Source organism: Phaenicophaeus curvirostris, chromosome 7 (genome assembly GCF_032191515.1).
Source record: "Phaenicophaeus curvirostris isolate KB17595 chromosome 7, BPBGC_Pcur_1.0, whole genome shotgun sequence".
Lineage (NCBI taxonomy): Eukaryota > Metazoa > Chordata > Aves > Cuculiformes > Cuculidae > Phaenicophaeus > Phaenicophaeus curvirostris.
The window spans coordinates 16,050,352-16,070,363 of record NC_091398.1 but is presented as its reverse complement, the minus strand read 5'-3'; the positions used below and the strand labels follow the sequence as shown (position 1 = coordinate 16,070,363).

The window sequence follows — 20,012 nt, the reverse complement described above, 5'->3', positions numbered from 1 at the left end:
TTCATGTATTCCTGTAGCTGTTTCTTCCACCCTACAAAACAATAAGCACCAGCTTCATGATAGGGCTGACATTACTACTGATGTCTTCTAAAATACTATAGGACTGAGAATGTTTTGATCTTTAATACTGGATGTTATTTAATCTATTTTAAAGAGATAATTGGAATACTGATCTGTTAAACACCAATTCTCTCTACATGGCAGTCACCGCAGAGGGAAAAAATCTTCATCCACGCAGGCTAGTCAGTGTAACTCTACACTGTACAGTCTATGTATTTTTATTTCCAGATATTTTTAAGGAAGCTAACAAGTAAGACTTCAATGTCGCATGCTTCCTGGTTGCATGAACAAGTATCTATAACAATGTTTAATTTTGACTTTCTGTTTCCATTGCACACCAGCAGCAGTGATACTTAACAGCATTCTCGGGCAGATGATAAATGTGTTTTCTCATGTCTCATGGTTAACTGGAAATATCTGGTGTCAGTGATGAAATAAAGTGAGGTCCAACTTTGGCTGAAAAAGTATTTTGGCTAGTTTAAGAAAGTGGTATAGAAAAGGAAATAGCAACAACAAATAACAACTGAAATCTTGCAAGTTGTTAAGTGCCTTGAGTTACCAGCTCAGGATTTTAGGTTTACACTTTTGATCATTTTGTCCAGTCACTCTCCACAGAAACAGGATGATTCAAGAACAAGTTGACAGATAACAGCCTCTGAGAGCATGGAGTAGGAACAGCTAGAGTTCTTCTATTCTCCTGCAGCAGAAATGAAAATTCATAAGCAATAGTTTTTTAATAGTATTTCTTCCAGTGTTTAATATACACAATTTGAGGATGTTTTATTGTATGACCGTTTAGTCTGACATTAATGACTGGGAGACATTAAGGTGTTGGGTTTTCCTTTTTTATATTGAATAGCTTTTAATGGGACATAGGAAGTAGGTGTACCACATTCCCATGTAAAAGTTTTGTAATAAAACAACAACTCGTATGGAACAAAGAGGGTAATAATAGGAGTAGTTGAGTCTTTATGCTATAATTCTCTCTTCATTGTAAGAAAGAAATGACAAAATTACCTGTTGTGCCTGAAATGTCAGGAGCATTTAAGACACAGCAATTCTAGTTCTGAATCAGTGCTTCTTTCTGCTCAGTGGCTTTTACTGTATCTTCTGACTTCTTACAGTGTTTAGGCTCACCTGGAAGATAGACAAATGTGACTGAGAACCCGAGTGAGGAAGTTAACCAAGTTAGGAGAACCTGTACAGCCCTAGACAGACAGAAACTTTTTTCCCCTGAGTTTTTTAAGGTTAAAATGAGGCTTCAGGCACTGCTTTTTAAAATTGCTTTCTCACCAGAGTAAGCATAGGATTGAATGAACTAATCATTATGGTTTATTCATAATGCAAAAGGTGGAATGAAAGCAAATAGATCACATCATGAAACAAAAATATGAAGACATTTACATGAGTAAGTGGGTTTACTAAAGTGGGTTTGGTTTTGGTTTATTTTATCTTCTAGTTTACTAAAAGGTGAAGTTCACCCCCTGCAAAGAAAAACTGCTTAACTCCTCTTTAATGCAGGCATTCAAATTGGGAGTAAGATTCTCTCAGACAATGAAAGACACCAGTGTCAAGTTCTAAGAATTCTATTAATTCAGTCAAATAGGAGCAATGACACCAAATGACACAAGCATCTTTCAAACTAAGTGATACAACATTCATTTCAAACCGTCAATCATAATATTAAGCTGTTACTTAAACTATTTCTTCAATAACTTTGAATGAATACAGCTGAGGAAATTATAAACTGATTAGTGAGAGGCACTCGGAGAGTGCAGCAAACTTGCACTGCTATTTACTATCTATATAGTGACTTCTTTGTTTTAACCAGTTGATTGAGTGATCGGTCCCTCCAGCAATTAATGATGCTGAACTGAAAATGTGAAAAAGGAAAAGCACAAAATTCTCAAGAGTGGCAAACATGAACAGGGAGAAGAAAAAAAGTTACAAAAATAAAAACACTGGCAGCGAAAGATTTTTGAAAGACAGAGAACAAAGGTACAAACAGCTGAAAGGGACAGCAGAAGATTTGGGACCTGAAAGGAAAACTGCAAGGCAGTAAGCTGAAGTTGAAGAAGAGGCTCATAGTTTGGATAAGAGAAATGGAAGAGAAGAAAGGGAGTTCAGGAGAATGAGAGTGAGGAAAAAAAGAAAATTGATAGCTGTGAATTCACTGTTGCTTTACTGTGAACAAGTAAGGATTTTTATTGATTCTACCCTTTTTTTATTGCCATGGCAATGTGACAGAGTGGGTGCTGCCCATTCTGTAATGTAGCTACCCGTGGAAGGGTTATACTACCCCAAGCAGCATTGTTCCCAACCCCCCTTATTTTACATAAATTTTGTGTGGGTGGAGCATAGACAATCAGTTCTCTAAAGGATTTTGAAGTCTCAAAATTGGACTAACGTGAATTAGAGTAAGATCATCTCCATAACTTTTCTTTTCGGAGGGATTTAGCAAAACTTCTGTTATTATCCACAAATATATATATATATATATAAAGCGCTGGGGAGGGATATGAAAGTGAAAAACCATTGGCATAAATAGTTAAATTTTATACTTTAAATAGAATGGTGAGCAAGGTTCTAGGAGTAGGATAGGAGCGGTTTGTGGAGGCCTTAAACCAAAAGCTTTGTAAGTTTCATTGTCATAAAAACTTATCATTGACTTCTGAACCATATACAAGTAACTTCAGGTCAATGCATCAATCAGTTTTTGTATATGATAAACTCTGCCCTCTGAATGTTTGTTAATGGCTGTTATCTTTTAATCCCTATTCTTTTTATAAATACATTATTTGTTCTTTTAATATAACCTTCCCTCCATCCTCATCCCAAGCACAAACATGGATGCCTTCCTATACCACCAGGACCCTGATTTACCATTGCGCTGTTTAGCCACACAGTGTGCACTAGGAACACTAATGAACCAGGCACCACAGTGATCTGTGCCTGCTTCGCATAGATGCAAAGGGTTCCACAGCCAGCTGAGCACCACAGGGCCACCGTGGCACTGAACAGTCACTAGCATTTGCATGGCACGATGATTACTCAAAGCCTCTTGCATTACCATAAATCAGAATGGCATGTTGTTGATATAGGTCTGTCCATTGCTTTTTAACCTCGTTATCCTCCAGAGGCTTTTTACTGACTGCTGATGACATGGAATGCTTTACATAACTCAATGTGACTGGGCAGTCCTCTACAGTCATATGGAGTGAAGTAACTGTTAATCTGTTCTATCACAGATTTATTATCTCCTTTACAATTTGTTATTAAGGATTAATGCGGCTATCATCGTAACTGAAAAGTTGAAAGTGTGCCAATTAGCATTTATAAATCAGTTGTTTAATTAAACATAAGCCGTTTTTAAAATTAATGTTCGAATTAATAAATCACTCGGGAGAAAAGGAAAATCATCACTTTAAAAAAAATCACCACTTTAAAGAAAAATCACCTTATAATAGTTCCACTTAATCTTGTAACATTCAATTAAATGAAAGTGAGGCAATGGAAAGGACAAAGGTACTGTGGAGAAAAATGACATCCAATCCCAACTGGAGTTCTTGGAATAGCAACCCTCAAGTTGTCCCTTCACATGGACCAGATCACAGGGCAGAGCTGTTAATAAAACTACACATAGAAAGAGATGTGATACAAAGAGAGGAAACCAGTTCCTTTTTTTCTTCATTTTAATGGGGAACCACCTCATCACAGTACATTCAAATATTCAGCGACGGTTCCCAAGAACGCAGATAGATCATTGTCCCGTGTTTCCCATCTCTGTTTTATGCATGAAGTTACATATAATCGCTTATTCACAGAAAACCAAACTCAGTTTTCTGCTTTTTATAAAGACAGAACAATGACAAGTAACATGAAATTTCAACCTGAATAACTATGCTGCTTTTCTTCTTACTTTCTGTCTCATTCTCCCAGCCTGCAGGTGCTTACTTCTCTGCCCTGGGAGTCAGTCAGCAAGCACTCTGGATGCTGCTTTAGCCTTCTACCCCCATCCTCAGTATAGAAGGTACAGAGGTCAAAAAATCTAGCATGGAGAATGCTAATAATGTCTTGATAGTTGTATAGTGCTTCTTAGAATAATCAAATAACTCAAATTTGGGAAGCATGGAAAAAAATGTAAGGTCATATGTCTGCTACCTTCTGCTTTCTTGAAGTGATATTCCATTGAAAATACCTGGCTTTGATTAAGAGAGTCCTATCTGGACCTGCTGGCCATCAACAGAAGTGCAAATGAGAAAAGTGGGGATGCTACCCGTGTTATATCTCCCTTCTGTGCCAAGTGCTACCGCATCATACTCAACACACTTACTCTTGACCATCTCAGTACTGCTCATACAGAGAAAAAGGAGGGGGGAGTGCAGAGAGAAAATTGAAACTCCTGTGCTATTTGTAGTTATGAGGCTTCTACACACAGTGCAGCAACATCTCCCACAAACCCACTAATATTATTTACATTCTTACAACGACAGCTTAATGCAATTCCCTCCACTTAGAATATTAACTCATTTCACCACTGTGAAAGAGAAATGTGAAACAATTCAGCCTGTTTTTCCCCTTGGCTATTCAATATTGCAGACAATTTCAATACTAAATGACTGCATTGTCGTTCTTTTCAGTTAGCTTTAACACAGATGCACAATCTCTGCAGAGGTGCTTAAAGTTGCTACTCAAAACCAATACTAATTCTTTTGAAAGAGCCAGGACCTGAGTTTCACCATGTGTTTGTTGAAAGCCAGTTGCCCCGGCCACTGCACATTGCAGTGATATAAATACCTGCAGTAGACTTGTTTAATTGGCTGGCACAGAAAAAGACCAGCTTATATATTATTTATTTGTATCTTCTATGACACAGTTGAGAAATTAATATTAGGTCTCCTCTGTAGTTTATTAGAAGCATAAAATTCTGGGAAAGGGACAGTTCTGTCTTGAAGATTATAGTATTTAATTATTATATAGAGTCAGAGTTCTCACTGAATAGTAACATAGTTGATCTCACGTCTTTAGGAAATAAATTTTTAAGAATATGATGACATAGTCCCTCTATAAATCCTTTCACAAGACCGTAAGTACTCAAAATATTTTTCTATGACATTTAATTTTGGGGACAATAAGGGAAATGCAAAAATGATGTGTTATTAAATTTAAAGGATAAATCAAAGCATTTAATAACATAAAACCACAGTGTACTTGATATGTGAATGATCAATAGAACCCTGCAATGGAAGGCGGCTCAATGGAGATGGGCAAGGGAGGTGTGCTCCTCAAACTCAGAAGACAATGCAAGCGGTGACTGACCAGAGCTGTTGCAAAGAAAGCAGATAATGTCAACACAAAGGGGAGTGGAGGGGTGGCCTTTCTTTTAGATAAGCATCTACGCCAGTTGAGTGGGTCCACTGACTACATCACAGCTGAGGGGATCAACCTGTGGTGTAGGTGTTTCTTGCAGAGTTCATTGGGAGGGTGTGACTGTCTCCTTGAGTTAGCCAGGCCAGCATGGAGGGAGTGAATAAATAGCTCAGACCAAAATAGAGTACAAAACCTAAACAACTAGAAAAAGAATTCTGAACAGAGCACTGGGCTTGAGCTGGCTTCAACTTATGTATGCCCTACTGGTGACACGTAACACCATAACAATTAGCATATTCAAGAGACTACTAATGAGAATTACATCAGCACTGTGACTGAGAAGTACATTGCAATTGCTCTGTTTTGCTAAACATAACTTACATTTGTAATGTGCTTTCAGTATATTTTGTATCACTCTGCTATATCAGACACCCCATGTAATACCAACTGCCTTCAGACAGGTACATTTTATATTTAACGTTACACCCTTCACATGTGGGATATTTAAAATAACCTGGTCTGAGCGTATTGGACTCTGACATTAATATGCTACAGGAACCAGGCAAAACATTCATCAAGCTCTCTATTTATCTGCGTATTTATCTGTGTTGGAAAATGAACCCAAATGGTCACTGAAGGAGATGCATGAGAGTAAATTCATCATACGACATTGAACAGAAGTTTCACATAAAATGACAACTAAAAATTACTTCAAATCTCAGATGCCTTCAAAAATAACACCTAACCAATATCCTTATTCTATATATAGTAACACTTTACTAAAAATTTGTGACAGTGTAAATTAGAAATCCAGCTTCAACTTGCGGTTTCCTGACTCAACGGTTGTGAATTACTTATGAGGGGATCTATTAAAGGTTCATGAGACTAAAAGAATTTACTTTCTGCAGGCTTAAGTTGGCTAACTAGGGATATATATTTCCATTGGAAAAAATTTAAGTATTCACAGCTCTGGAAAGGTGAAAAGTTACTATTCTATAATGCAATATTCAAAGAACTGGGAACACATAAATTCTCTTAATTTCTCATTACAACAGAATTTTGAGAATATAATTTCATGTGACAATGTAATTTCCCATGACAAAAGCAAGAACTGATGACTACATTTGTTCACAAATCATATCAGATGAACAGTTTTCAAATTGGTTTGAAAATCTGTTCAGAAAATAATTTTGCAATGGCAGGGCATGTGTTAAATCAATGGTGTGAGCAATAGCCTCACTTTTTTACATGGTGTCACCAGCAGGAAAAAGCACAACTTGTAGTAAAGGAGGGTTTAAAGAAAAGTCCTTTCAGTTCCATTTCATTTTCATACCGCAGTTTAAGATTTTCAGGCACAGAACTTTAGTTTCAGTAGAGAAACCTACATTTCTACATCAAAACTTTCTGTGGCAATCAGTAGCAACTGAGGTGTATGCTGCAAAACTTACAATGTCTCAGATGTATGTTGGGGAATCCCAGTAAGAGAGTGTTGCTTCGTCACTGAGCCTCTAGTGTTGCCTTAAAAATAATTTGCTGCTTCACTTACTGTGTAATTAATCACTTGATGCAGTCACATCTCCCACTGTATGTCCCCTGTTTTTCCATGACATTTTATTAGTCCATGTTTTAAGTACCACTGCCTCATTAGTAATGCTCCAGCTTTCAGTTCAGGACCCTAACAATACTATGTATTTCCACAAAATAATTAAATCAGTCTCTTATTTCCATTTCATTATTTATCTGAACTCTTTTTTAATATTGCCATCTCTAGTGAAGGTGCATCCCTGTATTAGTGGAATTAGTGTTAGCAAATTTTTTTACCATCTTCCAGAAAAATATAGCTTCCAGATCATATCTGCCTTTGGAAATACACTAATATAAATTCAATCACTTCTTAACCCTTTCCATTAATTTTACAGTTTGAAGTGTTAAACTAGAAGGCATTCTGTAGAAAATTCCCTGCCTTAGAAAACAAATGAGGTAAGCGTTTTTTAAATTAAAAAAATCTTTTCTTATAGGAGAAAAGTGGAACGTAAATATTAGCAAGGCAACAGAGTGCACTAGCTGCATGCTTTCTGACCTCTCAAAAAGCACTTTCATTGGTCAGCCCCCAAGGACAGATACACCACAAGTGCCTTTTGCATAGTTTGAAAGGTAAAAGATGCAGCTTTTCCTAGTGTTTTCTTCATCTAAGTCAAACTAGGCTTTAATACTAAATTTGGTGCAAAAAAATACATGTCAAAAGACAAAAATGTCAATTATTAGACAACTTCAAATGCTGTGAAATTAATTTTAGTGTAAATATTTTGATTTAGGACTCTAAATTAACCATCTGTCATTTCTGATGGAAAAAAACTGCCAACAATAAAAGCATGGAGCTCTGGAATGTGAAACTCTAGAATAAGTGGGAGTTCTCCATAAAAACCTTTTTTGAGAAATATGACAAGTCATATACTTATGTCTAAGCTAAGCCTTATAAGCACTTGGATGTTGCTGCTCAGACAATGCCATATTTCTGGCAAAATATTGCAAGGCTCACTGTCATAAAAGCATTAACATGTTTACCATTTTAACTAAAGTGAGGAAAAGAAGTGTCATTATATTCCTTGATTATTCTTATTACTCTAATAACTCAAAGCCTATTCTAACAATAAGCAAATTCAGAAAATAAAATGAAAATGCACAGTTTCCTTCTCTCACTTTGATAACATCAATTCCCATTGCTCGGACATCTTGCCCTTGATACCATCATAGAATCACAGGTACAAAATCATAGTCAGCTTGTGATAAAATACTTGCGTTCTAAAAAAATATTCTGACATTATAAGGATTTTCTGGCTATTCTGCTTGTCCCACAAATTATAGTCAGGAGATTCATCTGATCTTTCTGATTAAGAGAATGACACAGTCCCATGTTTTACTGCAGTTAGCAAATTCTATCTACTTAACATTAATGCTAAAATTTACATTACATTTAGTACAAAGGATGAAGGATGTGGTTTACAAAATAATAATCATACTAGGTGCCTAAACTAAGGGGGGTACATTTTAATAGCATAAGAAAAAACACCTATTAGAAGAGAAAATGTTAGATCATCCTGTTTTGAACGATTACCTCATTCTCCAATAGCCAACTGTTATTTAATTTCAAATGCGCATCTTTAAATGATGGTAAAATCATCCTTCCAGTTCAACTAAAGGTCTTAGTATTTTAGGTAAAAAATTTTCTACTAATACCAAATAGGTAATGTCAAGAAGATGATATTTGTTTAGGTCACATAGCTTCTATTTGATGCTTTTGGACACCACTGTTTCTACACATGCCTGAAGAAACTGTCTTATGCTGATGGTTTGTAGAACACCTTATTTTGGTATTTTACATTACTGTCGATGTTTGACAGGGAGATACCAGACACTGCTGCAGCTTCACCCTGGACAGCTTCATTAGATTGACTGGTGCTCTGTGATGAAGTATTACCATTCTGTGTTTCTTGCTGGGCATCGGTGAGATCTTTCTGGTTCGGATCAGAGTTAGTGCATTTTTCTGAGTTGGATTCATCACTCAGAGGAGTGTCGATAGAGACTACTTGTAGAACGATGGATCTGGGAGGACAGGTTGTACCATCACTTCCCTGACTACTCTCATTTTGTATCCTTGTTGTCTCTTCCTGTAACTGTGCATCTGTGGAATTTCTGCTTTGGTCTTTTTCCTGTTCACCAACATTTTTCACAAGTTCTTCTACAAAGAGGGAACAAAATATGTGAATTAGATAAGAAAGATAGTGGTTCGATTTCAGAGTAGTGACTGATAGAGCTGTACATGGGAACATCGTGAACATCAACTTTCTGTATGAGGATATGAGCACTGGTGTGTTTAATATGGGTCAGATTCTGCTCCTGATTACACTATCGCAAGCAAACCATGTGGTCTGCTTTCTGGTTTTATCTCTAATTTGTACCTCTTTCTCTGGTTATGGTACAGAGTAAAGTGCATCATAAGGCACACTGTAAGCTGAATAATGGGACCAGGAGGACCCCATGGAGCAGGTATGTCCCCCACCAGTGGTGTATACCACCACAGGACGAGGTGGAGCAGAGGGTTCATCAGTTCTGGAACAAAGAAAGGGCATGGAGGGGGAGCGCCTTGCCGGGGCTAGGGGATGCTTCAGAACTGAAGGGAAGCCCTGAAGCAAGTTGGCCTATCAGCCTGGAAAAGTCCAAAATTTTAGCTAATATAGAGCTTCAGCTGCAACAAGTTATAGAGGGTTACACGCGTGCAATCTTGTACTGCTGCCATTACAGCTAGTGGCACATACAGTCTGGGAAGGAAGAAATACAGGGGGACAGCACCTAAAGGAGGCTCTATTCCTTGCTCTATTGCAGAAATTTGGAGATTAGTACAAATTAAATGGCCCAGAGTAAAAGAAGACAGAACAGAGCAGCACAGAGAGGTGGTACCAGAAGGAATTAGAAGATGAAGAAAACAGAGAACAGGAAACTTGTGACGGAAGGTGAAAAGTCTGCTAAAAAATAACTCTACCATCATCGTGGAAGGCCTATTTCTCTTGCTTTTAGAATCTGTATTTTGTAAATTCAGACTTTAGAATCTGTGTGCTATTATAGAAGATAAAAACCAGTATCAATTTAAAAAGTGAAAGCAATGCAGTTTGAACACCACCTCCACAAAATAGCTGCATGCATAGAATTTCTAACTTGGCTGTGCACAACATATTAAGGAAGGAAACCAACACTGAGATATTTGTTGAGTTCAATTGGCAGCTGACAGAAACTCTGGTTGTGAGTCACCAGTCTGAATCCAGACCACAAGTAATTGCATAAGACGACTGAAAGATAGCCCAGTCTGTAATCACATTTCAACCACAGTCATCATTTGGCATCTTCATCATCTCACTTCTCTGAATCCAAATAAATTTCTCCCTGAAGTAAAATTTGGCCTGTGAAATAGCATGGAAAGGAACATCTAAAAAAATCAACTTTCAAATCTGAGCAGTTTCTAAATTGTTAAGCCAGCAGTTTTTACAAATTTTAGGGACTTGCTTGTTTTGGATTCCAAATCTTCTGAAACTTGAAGAGGTGCTACTTTACAGAGACTTCCATTCTTATAAAGAAGTGGCTAAAGACATTAAGAAATATGTATATGCAACTTGAAGCACACCTGATGTTCAATCCAGATAACTTAATTAAAGAATCTGTGCCTTATGGTATAATCTACCTGCCTAAGGTTTTTGTCCCAAGAAACTGATTTACATGTCATATTTGCCTCCACATGGCAAAAGCTACAAGCATTTTCCCTTAACTTCATAAAAAAACCAAGGAAATTCCTAAATAAAATATTTCAGATACTGTTCAGATGCATGTGTGAGTTGAGGAAAGCAAAGCTGAACTATGGCCACACATAAAATAATAATATTAACTTAGCTCACAGCACAAAAGATGGCTTTTTAATCTGAAAGCTGGTAAGAACAGACTATTTTCTCACAGAATGTTGTTTTAGGACAATGCTGATCAGAATTCAGATTTGTCTTGGCATAACTGAGTGGCTGACCATTTTATTCTCATACTTGAAGTCTCAGAATAGTCATATACGGAAAATTTACTACTATTTTTTAGTTCATAAAGCTGAATCTCTAAACTTAAAATTTCTTTCATTAATTTTCTACCAAACTTAAACTGGTAAATGAAGAATAAACAGTTTAATCAGAATAATGCTGATGGCCTGTTCTTAACTTCTGTCATACTGTGCTTTTATTTCTATGACTGTCCTAGTAAGTAGTGTAAGAGAAGCAGAGCTGGCAGGACGTTTGATCCCCAGTTCTGGACAGTTAAGTGTTGTAGTAAATACTGCAGCAGAGCCTCTGCCTCCATCCAGCCACAAACTGCCAGGACCCTGTGAGAGCAGCAGCCGGCTGCCCCTCAGCCTGCACTGGGCTGCTGGGACAAGCAAGTTCCTCCTCCCCTATGTGCACACATTGCCGTGACCAGCTGCAGATGGAAAAGGGGTATGTTAAATGAGCAACGCAATGTGGGATTTGCAACACTGACAATATTTAAAAACGGTAAACAGGTTAATAAAATCAAACAACCTTCTTGGCCCTCTCAAAAACTCCCTCTTTTTTTTCTGAGGGGCAAGGGATGGTGGTCAGTTAGGCACTGAACAGGTTAAGGATTATCATAACCATTCCTATAAAGGCAGACAAAAGTGTGTTGTGCAGTGCAGCGAATTCAGGGTATGTGTTATTCTTGTTACTGGATTTGCTCTCTCTGTTTTAACTTGGTAAAAGTGACTGGAGCTGAGGCTGTTTACATGTTTTCAACTGTTTGGTATTGTTTTCTTTCCAAGAATCCAGGTGGTAGGCAGCAAAGTTTGTGTGTTCATCTGTACAACAAATGCTTTCTCTTAACTGGTCTGTAAGGGGTGACTCAATCTTACCCCTCTCTTCTGTACTTCTGTGCCATTTCGAGCTCTTGCCTTGAATCACTGTCCTTCATAAGAAGCAACAATGGCATTTGATACCTAAACATGGTAGAAGTAGTGTCTTTCTTCCCTTGTGTTTACGCTGGGCTGTTGGCAAAATAACTGTAATGCATTGTTTCATTTAGAAAACTGGCCATAGCAAATTTCACAATAGCTAAAAAATTCTGGTACTTATTAATTTTGCACCTACAGAAAATGGTTTAACTAGTGAAGTTGACTTCTTTCCTCTCCCCTTTTCATCAGATGTCACAGCATTATGTCACAAAAAGAATGTAACAAGGCTTAATTAGTTATCAAAACTTTTTACTAAGCATTTGGTTAAAAATAATCTATGAGTTTACAGTTTCCTAGGGTGGATGCCTCCTCCTTTTACTTCTCTTTTGCTGTTTAGCTGTAAGCACAGGGGCTTGAATGCTGGGACTTTTGGGACTGGGTAGACACGCTGCTCTGAGCCTACCAGAGGGAAAAGTTGTTTTAAGTTATGTAGTCTGTCAGGTACAGAGGCAGGCCAGCTCTCTGGTGTACACATCACAGGGGATATATAACAGGTTTCATCATCAGATTCAGTTATCTTTTCTTGGTCTGTGATTTAGCAGGTATTGCCAATATAAAATGTTTCTCACTACTTTTAGCTCAACCCATTCACTGCAATTCCTCAGACCACGGTGAGGAATTCTCTTTTCCCACTGTTCTTATCACTTTTCTGAATTAGCTCAAAAAATGCTTGTGACCTAAACATTTTAGCACTGCAATTAAAATCACTGTGACTGGTCCTAGATGTGTCTCCTCGATTTTACTTTTCTCCAATATATAGAACAGTCCATGCGAGTAGACTTCATGAGCCAAACAGTCAGTTTCTGTGACTGTCACACGTGTCCTCCCACTGCCTGCTTCTCCTAGCAGTTGCTAAGTCACATTAACATGCTATCAGATCACCACTCTCAGATTTTCTCATTTCAACAGCTGTTACTCTTTTCTTATTAGTGAGTCTGCATAGAAAATCTTTAAGACAAAATGGAACTGAACCCTGTGGTTATTGTTACTGAGAGTATGCAGGACTGAAAGAGCCCGAGGGGGGCCTGCAGGTACTGGCAGAGGTCTTTCAGAAGAGGCATTTGTTATTCAGAGTTGCTGCCCATGGAAAAAAAAAAGCTATTCTCTACTCCAAGGATGTAACGGTTGTCTTCTGTCTTTTTCTTCATATTTTTACTATCAAAATTAAGCACAGCAGACAGTGCAAGAGCCTCGTTCAGCCTCACATTTTTTTTCATCCCATTGTAATGCAGTCAGTCATCCCAGACATACAACTTCGGGCTGTGCAGGATTTCATGGCCGGAAGGTGTTGTCAACAGAGTTTGTCACTGATCACATTCCCTACAAATACTGCAACCTTTCTTCAGGTTCTGTAACAGTTAATACTTCAGAAGAGTTACCTAAGCATAAAATGGGAACAAGTAACACTGCTGTCGTATTACCCTGGAGATGAACAGTGTTAGCATACTCTAGTGATGAGCCCATTGCACTGGCACTGGACCCATGGTCTGTATGCTGCACTCCCTCCTGTTATTATTCAAGCTGAGGTGAGTGTCCTAAGCTGTCTATGAACATTTTTACTCAATTGTAAAGTGAAGATAATAATATCAATTTATCCCTCTAACTTTACTTACAATGACATCTACTGAGCAGATGGTAAGCGTATTTACTGGTCCACACTCTTTTAGTCTGTTAAGACTATACCTGAACTTGCCAACCACTGACCAACTTAATTAGTAAAATTTTAGAACATTATTATAGAACAAAATAAGCATGAAGGAATCAAAATTGTAGGCATAAGGATTAAACATTTTATTTTTAAAATATTAAATCATTGTGTTATGATTTCTCTGTGTTCTAAGAACTACATCATGAAGGATCTTATATGATACTTAGATCTTTCCCAATAAGCTGCGTGTTTTTCACAGCTTTCTCAGTATGTCAATAAGTTCCAGACCTTAAAATACATTTAGCAAACATTTTCTCTAAACAAACAACCTCCAAGACTCATCTGAGCATCTTCACTATCTATTTGCTACAACTATCACAACAGCAAAAAGCAGCAGCCATCACTGCTATGTACTGAAAAAAGCACAGAATGGAACAGTCTCTTTATCATGCTGTTGAGTTGAACAAAGACAGATTATCTGGTGATTAGGGGTTTGGAATATTAATTAAACATCAAGGCTTTTAAATTAGAATCCCAGATGTTTGATCATTATGGTAATTCCCTGTTAACAGCATACCCTGAAAGGCCTGAGAAACATTCCTCTAATTCTCCAGTGGTGAAAAGTTGAGGACCCTTAGGCAATCGAGCACCGAGCTCCTCTGCATCAATTATACAAGACATGGCCTTTTTAGCAAAATGGAGCCATATTATTCAGTAAGCCTTCTGCTAAGGAGGCTCTCAAACAGCTGCCTAGGTAGATAAACACTTTCCTTGCTAACACAGGCCTTTCTAAAACAAAGCACAGTGTTGCTTGCACAAGCTGCTTGCTCTGAATCAAGTCTCAGCAGCAACTACCTTTTCAGGGAGGGGGTAGCACCAGCAACTGCTGTATCTTCAGGATAGCTGCCCTGTCAACAGTATTGCCAGTGTGTCTTGGTCTCCTGCCTTTCTAGGCAGAGGAGTGAGACATATTCCTCAGCCCTCTCTCACCTTTGGCTGAACTACTTCCCAACCACTGTGACCTGTGTAGACTTATCCTGGAAAGGTGAGAAGATGGAATGAGTTCAAGTCATGCTCAGGGAATTATACAGATTGTTGCTAGTTTCCTTTCTATAGTATTATACTTGTGCATCTGTATTAATAGATTTTATAGAGACAACTTATCCTAAGACCCTGCTGTATTACTACATCTTATAGAGGCAACTTCTCCCAAGCCTGTGAACTAATCTGGGAAACCACGTCTAGTGTTTGCAGAGCCCACTGACAAGAATGCAGATGGTTCATTTAACAGCACTGTTTGTCATCGTCGGCTCAGGAAGGGTGTTTGGAGATCTGTGCTAAGCACCAGCCTGCTTTACTACCATGGCATACTGCCCTCATAGATACGACCTCCTCAGTGCACTCAGCTCTTTGCAGCTTATCATAAACTATCTAGCTAGGAATTATCTAGCTCCTTTCACCTGGCAGTGATTTGGCCCTGGTATTTCTTCCCTTGGTATGTACTCCTAACAACATATGAACAAACTGCAAATTTATACATACGCCCAGAGCGACCTGAAGACTTTTCATCAAGCAAAAAGAGTCAAGGAAGACAACAGGAGATCCAGACAGGATGGAACAAATTATCTGAGGTTCAAGGTCTCAGGCTATTTACTTACAAGCTTAGTCAAAATTGAGTGCAATCTGAAAGGAATTTCAAGTGGAAAGGGGATCTATTTCAATATTTTCATTCTTTACTAGATGTTAATTTTGCACAGGTTAATTTAGGACTTTGAGCCTTTGCAGAGTGCAGCTTCAGGGCAGATATACTGCTGATCTGGACCAGGTGGAGAAAATTACTTTTCCTGTTACATGACATGGAACTTATGGGCTACCTTAGAGAAAGCTCACAGGGGGCTACATTCACTTAGTGAACACCTCTTCTCCAGCAGTCCTTAGTGCCCACTTATAGAGTAAGTGCCCACAAACTGCTTGCAAATATTGAACAGTGTAAAGACCTATTATGCTTCTTTCTTTGACTTAAACGTTTTGGATAATCACACATGCCATTCTGGTTGACTTTTCCTCCCTATCTTTCTTCTTCTATTTGGTATATCCTGATCCCAAACTCCTCTTATCTTACAACTGTACTAGTCAAAAAGGCCTGGGCGCAAGTTGACAGCTTGTAGATCTAGGAAATACCCCAGGTCTTTCAACTGGGCAAGTCGATAGCTCATGGATCTGGGACGTGACTACCCCTTCCTTCTCTCTTCCTCAGCCTTATTCTCCTTATCCTCTCCCTTTCTGATAAGGGTCACCTCTATAGACAGCATGGACATGAGTTTTGGATTTGAGTTCTGTGACAAATGTTTAAGTCATGGGCTGGAATGTAAAGCCCAACTACGCTTCTTTCTTTGCCTTAAATATTTTGTCTGAAGGCTGCCCATTTGTGTGTTTCCTTTGTGGCGCCAGCAATAAACAGTGGAGGTGGTGTAGTGGCAGACCTCCCCAAGGACAGAGCTTGGGATATGGCCTGAGAGCCTCATCTGTGGCACCGGGTTCAATGGAGAGGAGGTGCAGGAGTGAGCACCATTCTCCCTCCCCTGGCTGAGCTTGAGGTCTGGAGCTGGCTGCTATAGGGGGACGTGATGCAGCGGTGGGCGCTGCTCCTCCCTGTCCCCTGCCTTCCTCCACCTGCCAGACTGCCCAGGCCAGACCCTCCCAAAAGACACGTGGTAAGACCACCCCAACATGTGCTGATGTGGCTCAGATGGGTCTTATAAAAGAATTCCCAAGGAACCATGTGGGGGCCTCTCACTCTTGTGCTCTCCCTCACCCATAACTTCGATTGGACCAGCCTGGACCGTGCAGTCTGGAAGAAGCTGCTGCTGTGACCACATGTTCCTGAGGAACCGCCACTACCCATTGATGTGGTGATTTCTTTCCTTTTCTCTCTTTATGTCTTTCTCTCTGTCTCCCTTCTGTTACTTTATGGTGTGCATATTGGAATAGATCCAAGTGACCTGGGTTGTTTTCAGGGATCAGATTGTGATCTGAACAGGTTAGGACTTATTTCTGTAGCTCTGGGAAGTCACAGACCTGTGTATCAGCTGTGCATCCCGGTATTTTGTTCTGTTTATATTTGCTGCAGCCAGAATAAATATTGCTTTTGATTTTCGCCCTGAGAGTGACCTTGTCGGCCTTCGTATCACCGCACAGATAAATGAACACATTATCCCCTAGTCGGGCCTGGACACAAGCATGTGGCTTGTAGGTTCGGGGCAGGACAAATGGAAAATACCTTAATTTTCACAAAAACTATATAATCGCCCCAGCCTTTGAAAACAAAACTCTTACTATCTGTGTACAAAAAGATGTAAATCTGTAGTCAAAAGTATTTGTAGTATTCACAAGGCATCTCCAGATTCTAACCAGGCACCCTGAAAATCTCCATGCCATGTTCCAGTCAAATGCAAATACTGCTGCAAGTAGTCTCTACAGATTCAGCCACAATCACACAGTGCAGGTATTATTCACCCATCTCTGACCTCAATACCAACTATTTCCACTTACCCATTAGTTTTCCTAATGTACATCCTACTGTAATTACATAACTCTGTTCAGGAAATACTTACACATACTTGATTAGTCAGGTTGATGGAAGAAAAGAAGGACATCCTAGAATATAGACAACTACAATCTCAACAAAATCCATGGAGTCCTAAACATTGACAGTTCTGTTTTTTACAGTAGAAAGCATGCCCACAGATTCCTGGATAATGCCAGGGCTCACATTAATATTGACTGTATAAAGAAACAATTTTTAACTCACTTGCTGTGAGAAGCTTTGTATTTTCAATGACCTTCAAAACCCCAGTAAACTGGGCTAAATCTATCAGTAATTTAAAGACTGCTACAAAGCATTGGTAATGAAGGGGAAATTTTCTTTTTGATAGCACTGAACACCTCCAACAATATACCAAAAAGCTGATGTACCAAAATCAAACTACTTAGTTAGATGTAACTGGAAATCTCAAACTCCCAGATAGCAAGTTCTCCACTCTTCTGTACTGAAGAACCTTGCATGTCTGCTTGATTTCTGCAGGCTGCAGCTAAGTGGCCTTGGGCACCCTAATTCTCTGCTATTACTGCTGATCATCACAAATTAGCAGCTTTGTCTTTTTGACCAGTTGGCACCAGTTGGATAACACCAAAAGATGTGATCTATCACATGAAGCTGCTCATGAAGAAGAGACTGTATTAGTTAAATCTACTCCCTGGCTGCCCCTTCTACCTAACTCTCAAATCATTGTCAGAATAGACGATGAAAGCTTGCTCTTACTTAATATTCCCCTAATGAGAATATTCATTTGTAATTTAGCATTAAATTAGAATTTAGCACTGCTCAGCAGTGTTTTCCTGTCTTGTCTGACACCTCTTTCAGAAAAAAAAATGTGCTGCTTTGGATGATGGGATGAAAGACAAGGTTGGCACTGGGTTCCAGGATACCATTCCCTGCAGTCAGTATCAGGTTGTGTACAGCAAGAACAGTCCCCACAATGAAATGCTACACTGAAATATTCTGGGTACTTACTTGGAAACAACACAGATGATGGACAAAATATCCCCAAATCCCATTCATTTAACTAGTTTAACATATAAACTGTGCTCAAATATTACTCAGAGAACTGCAATACCAGAAAATTTTCAGTATGGCTTATGAACTAGGATGCTTGATGCAAGTTTGGCTTTATTAACTTTCAACCAGCAAATGAGGAGTCACTTCTTGCCTTGTTTGGGTCTAATACATGCTATGATTGTCCAAATCTTTAGATCCACTGAATCATTTAAATAATTGCCTACAGCATAGTCCCAAGAAGCCTGCAATAGTGAAATCTGTTTCATACAGTGGGGAACAAATATAATTTCCAATAGCAAAGTACAACTTTTACGTTTCTAAAGAGGTGTGGCAGCACATACTAATTTGAATTGTTGATTTTGGCATTTAAAGTGGTTGCCAGTATCAGTTATGATTAAATTGGCAAGAATGTACATTTCTAAACCAGACCACTAAATATAAGCTGAGCACCCAGAGCCTTAGTGCACAGGGTATAAGACTTCCTCTCATCCTCTGATCACCTACATTTCTGTATACTTCATGGCAGAGCAAAACAAGAGCATCTAAACCAAGAGTAAGACACAAAATCTGTGAATATAAGACAACTACATATTTTTATAGGTTGAAGGAAATTTAAAAATTAAAGTAGGAGAGATCTTAGGGAGTAACCTATGAAAACATTCCACCTTAGCATATCATACCTTCTACTGCTAATTCTTTCCATCTTTCTTTGTTTGCTTGAATGATCTTCATTAAGTTGTCCTTAAAGCTCACTAGGTCTACAGATGCTAGTGAATTTTCTGTATGAGCTCCTCCATCACTTGTACTTTTAAAACTGGGTCGTCTTTGTGCTTCAGCATTGCTTGCTGCTCCCAAACTATTTTGGCTGCAGAAGGGAAAATCCCCTAAATTATGAATACAGTTAGGCAATTTTAATAATAAACAAACAATTAATTTGAATCAAATTCCTTACGACCTACATGTAATCACTAACTTGAAATAACAGTTTTCGCAAAAAAGTGTCCAAAATACAAGACATTTCTTCAACACATGAAGCTGTAACATGGGACAAGTTTTTACCAACTTTTTTCCAGGGAATTATTGAAGAAAAAGTTACAGTTGAAAATACATTATTGTAAGTTGGTTCTTAAAGAATGTTTATCTAGCCATTTTGGAGCAGCTTCTTAGCTGTGCTTTTGAACAATGAACGGTATCTTTGGGGCTCAAAAGAAAGACATTTGATTGTTATTTGTTGACTTACTCGAAAAAGCAAGACACTAAAGTATATCACAAGTAAGTTAATTTAGCTTCAGTTCATAATTTTCTTCCAAGGTACACACCTTTAAGTGTAGTTAAAGCAGGATTTACTTCAATGCCTTTAAAATCTACTGAAATCTCGCTGCTGTGGTTGCCGTACGTGTAAGGCAAGGTAGGAGTCAAATTGATTATTCATATGTGAATATGCAGATATATGTAATGGTCAGAATAAAAGAATGAACTCCCCTTTATAATTAGGATTAAACAAATCAGACCTATTTCTGGCCTTGTACAAGTAATCATGTCATACCAGGCTTTGTTTACTCAATTATGCCACATGATGTATCTGATTTGTACCAGAGACAGATGTTAATACGCATACAAATAGATTTGCATTAATCAGAAAATATATTTGCAATGAACATATCAGCACAAACTGCACAAGAAGAGGTAATTGTAATTTCTCTGTGTTCCAGAGATGTTGAATGGGATAGAACAAAACATACAGGCTATAATTCTAATGTTTTCCA

General features: G+C 38.4%; 1 protein-coding gene across 7 annotated transcripts in view; it reads right to left on the bottom strand.

Annotated features, from left to right (window-relative positions):
* Positions 1-262: 262 nt before the first annotated feature.
* The window catches only part of PDE1A (phosphodiesterase 1A), a 152,872-nt gene continuing 133,122 nt past the window's right edge, over positions 263-20,012 (bottom strand). For 6 of the 7 annotated variants that reach the window (XM_069860995.1, XM_069860994.1, XM_069860997.1 and 3 more), the window contains 4 exons: positions 18,927-19,111; positions 8,909-9,169; positions 1,078-1,197; positions 263-757 (listed from right to left, as the gene is read on the bottom strand). In XM_069860995.1, the coding sequence (XP_069717096.1) occupies positions 1,121-1,197; positions 8,909-9,169; positions 18,927-19,111 (523 nt within the window). In that variant the 3' untranslated portion in view covers positions 263-757; positions 1,078-1,120. The remainder of the gene's footprint in view (positions 758-1,077; positions 1,198-8,908; positions 9,170-18,926; positions 19,112-20,012) is intronic. The other variant, XM_069861001.1, reaches the window with a different exon arrangement.